Here is a 3,557-nt window from a genome sequence, read left to right as displayed (position 1 = left end):
AGAGACCTCCGGCTGCAACATCACTAAGTGTAGTAGAGCCCTAGCCTTAACCCATCCGATATAGTTGTGAATTGGATTTATAATCCTCTTTTATTGTGCCGCATGCCTTCGAATACGGACCGGCGCTCACGTTTAATAAGGCGGCTCCTTGCGATTCGTGAAAAACGCCTTTTTCAGACTTCACATCTAATTCCCGACAGTCGCACATGTGACAGACTGTCAGACACAACCCAGCGGCGGCAGAACCTGATTAATCTTTTGTTATTCGATCCATTGACGGCGGCCATTAAATCGTCATGATTAATCCCTGCAAATTCTTCTTTAAATACGTGTCCAACTCTCCCTTTTTCTGCTGCATATCCATTCTGTAAATTGGGAGAAATTGTATTGCAATTTCCCTAGATGATTTTCACTTGGAATTAGAAATTTAGCAGAGATGAAGGCAGCGGTTCATATTACCAATATTTGGCTGCTCTGTGTTTTCTTGATTTTACAGCAAAACAATTGTGCAGCTGTACGCTCTTCTCTAGCGTTTCATACCAAAGGTTGTTTACTACCCCTCTTTGACATATTTGAATTCAGGCTCCCCAGTTGGGGGTATTTTGTCATATTATCAGCTATGCCTCAATCTTACAGTTGCTCCTGGCAGGTTTCTTTGTGCAGGCCCATGCTCATCTGGGTTCACAGAATTACGAGGCCGACAGAGATCAAGTATTTTCACTTGTTCCCATGTCCAGGGTTTTGTATTTTGGAGTCGATTTTAATTTTATTTAACTAGTTTTAAAATCAGATTTTGAGAATATTTTAGAATTTATTAGGTCAATTAATTGATTTTCAGTTACTTATAACATTTAGAGATATTTTCAGAATCTAGAACCCAAACAATCTAAATCTAAACAGTAAGCAATTGATCTTGATTTCGTTGCAATCCATTATATTTATTATGATCCATTAGATTCCAAAATATTCTTGAAATCTAATTTGAACTGAGTGCTTTAGAATCCAAACAATCTATATCTAAACAGCAGCAAGTAATTGATCTTAATCTCGTTGCAATCCATTATATTCATTATAATCTATTATATTTCAGAATATTCTTAAAATCTAATTTGAACTGAGTGCTCACCAGAGCAAAACTATTGATATTCTTGAAATCTAATTTAAACTGAATGCTCTAGAATCCAAACAATCTATATCTAAACAATCTACTTGATCTTAATCTCGTTGCAATCCATTATATTCATTATGATCTATTATATTCCAGAATATTCTTAAAATCTAATTTGAACTGAGTGCTCGCCAGAGCGAAACTATTGATCATTTACAACTAATGTTGCTGGGCGTTTCTTGACAGGACGAAGGAAAACAGGTTACAAAAGCCAACGAAAAGTTTCACGGCCGGAAATTGATGGAAATAGAGGCAAGAGAATTGATTTATCACGTTGATTATGAAGATCCAACAACCCACCCAGTTACTCCATCTGATGGCTCATCAACACCTTAATGGCCATCATTTTTCATCAACACCTTAATGGCCATCATTTTTCTGAACAATTTAGTGTCACATTAACATTCTGAGCGATATATTTCTATGTACCAGAATCGTCACCTCTTTATTTCCAATTAGAAGAAGGTTATGACACGTGATGTTTATGGTGTTCTTGGTTTTCTCTCCTTACCTTTGTAAATTCATTTCTTTGTCACCACAATGAAAATTTCTGACTATTTAAATCCAACGAAATTGCAAATTGATGGCGTGAAACATATATTATATAAATAGTGGTACTTGTATTAAAATATTTGTGTATGATTATGATATTTATTTATTGTATTCTCACAGAGCAAATGATATTGTTTTTTTATTTTGGTCAAACATATTTTGGATTCTGAAATTTTTTTTGAAAAGTAGTTTTTAAAATGGAAATTGTGTTTTTTTAATGGGTTGATAATTATTTTTATGTATTTTTAAATTGAATTATGAGATACAAAAATTATATTACAAAATAAAAAATTATTGACCAGGTGTAATACTTTTGTACAATAAATTATTAGATAGTTGTCCATTATTTTTTTATGTAAAAATGTCATGTAGTTAGCTATCCACCATAATTTAAGTATAATTTAAGTAAATATTTGCATAAAAAATAATGAGCAGCTATACAATGTGTTATGCAAAGAAATTTCTAATTACACTTTATTTTCACCATATACCTATTAGTTACAAAAAAATCAAAATATATTAAAACTCTTTCAAAATAAAATATTAATAATTATATTTTTTTATTTTATATTTTTTTTTCAGCATGAAAAAAGCGATATAGTTATACTATGTTTTATCCAACAACGAAATATACAGAATCTGTTCCAAAATGGAGAAGAGATGTTGTCAGATCTCCAGAAAGAAAAGGATATTTGTTACTTATGAGGAAAATATAGCACTATGGACGAAACTTCATAAATATACAGAATCTGTTCCAAAATGGAGAAGAGATGTTGTCAGATCTCCAGAAAGAAAAGGATATTTGTTACTTATGAGGAAAATATAGCACTATGGACGAAACTTCATATAGAAGTCCAAAAATACATTTATTAATAAAATCTATTTATTAATTTAATTTAAAAAATTTAATTTTTTTTAAATTTTTTGCAATAAACAAGTTTGAATCATGTTTTGATAATAGAAATGAGTTAACACTATAAAAACCTTTTAAAATATCTTAGATTTTGAAATTTAATAGCTGCAGCAATTTAGATTTACAAAAATCCATATCAAATTTTATCAAAATCTTACCCAAATTTTTATAATTTTCAAAAAAAAAAAACAAAAACCGCTACTACCGCTGTTATGGTTTATTGTTCTACGTCTCCAGTTGCATTTTAGTTTTTCCATGTACTTTGTGTCCCTTCTAGGATGGTTGATTTTGCGTTTGCTTCGAGTTTAGTTTTGTGTGATTTGTCGTCCGAGTCTTTCCAAGCATGGGTTTTAGAGCGTAGATAAAAGTAGTGATATATGTAATCTCTTTTCAACGATTGCACTGATTTTAATGTGTGTTTTTTATTATGGGGGGTGTTAGTATGTGTGTATGTCATATGCATATGGGGTAAGAATGTGTTGGTCAAGTGTTTGAGTTTTGTCAATATTTTAGGACATTCCGTAAGTGTGTATGTTGGTCATTTATATGGGTGTGGGGTTAGGTGTGAGTGTCTTAGTTAACTGCGTGTGTATTTTTTATTAAAAAATAGACAACTGTGTGAGTGTGTTAGTTAACTGTGTGCGCATTGATGCATTCATATTTAAATGATGTATTTATATATTTAAGTTTACTTATGTGTGGAGCTCTCATATATATATATACACAAGTGATGTATATATTTAAATAAAAGTGATATCTAACACATAAGTGATGGACACAACACATCAAAGATATAATTGTATATATTGTGTGTATGAGTGTGTTACAACACATCAAAAGATATAATTGTATATATTGTGTATATGAGTGTGTTGCTTATCACACATGGACATATATAAGTGATGCACATATTTAAATAAAAGA

At 31.0% G+C, this 3,557-nt stretch overlaps 1 protein-coding gene across 1 annotated transcript; it reads left to right on the top strand.

The window, feature by feature from the left end:
* Nucleotides 1-372: 372 nt before the first annotated feature.
* On the top strand, nucleotides 373-1,642 carry LOC149241913 (uncharacterized). Its single transcript, XM_089367603.1, has 3 exons — nucleotides 373-545; nucleotides 650-711; nucleotides 1,355-1,642. Exons 1-3 carry the CDS (start codon nucleotides 437-439, stop codon nucleotides 1,502-1,504), a joined length of 321 nt encoding a protein of 106 aa, XP_089223729.1. The 5' UTR covers nucleotides 373-436; the 3' UTR covers nucleotides 1,505-1,642.
* The last annotated feature ends 1,915 nt before the right edge of the window (nucleotides 1,643-3,557 follow it).

This window comes from Pinus tabuliformis, chromosome 8, assembly GCF_031772625.1.
Source record: "Pinus tabuliformis cultivar Carrire ecotype Pingquan chromosome 8, CPIR1, whole genome shotgun sequence".
Lineage (NCBI taxonomy): Eukaryota > Viridiplantae > Streptophyta > Pinopsida > Pinales > Pinaceae > Pinus > Pinus tabuliformis.
This window is presented reverse-complemented; position numbering and strand designations above follow the sequence as displayed.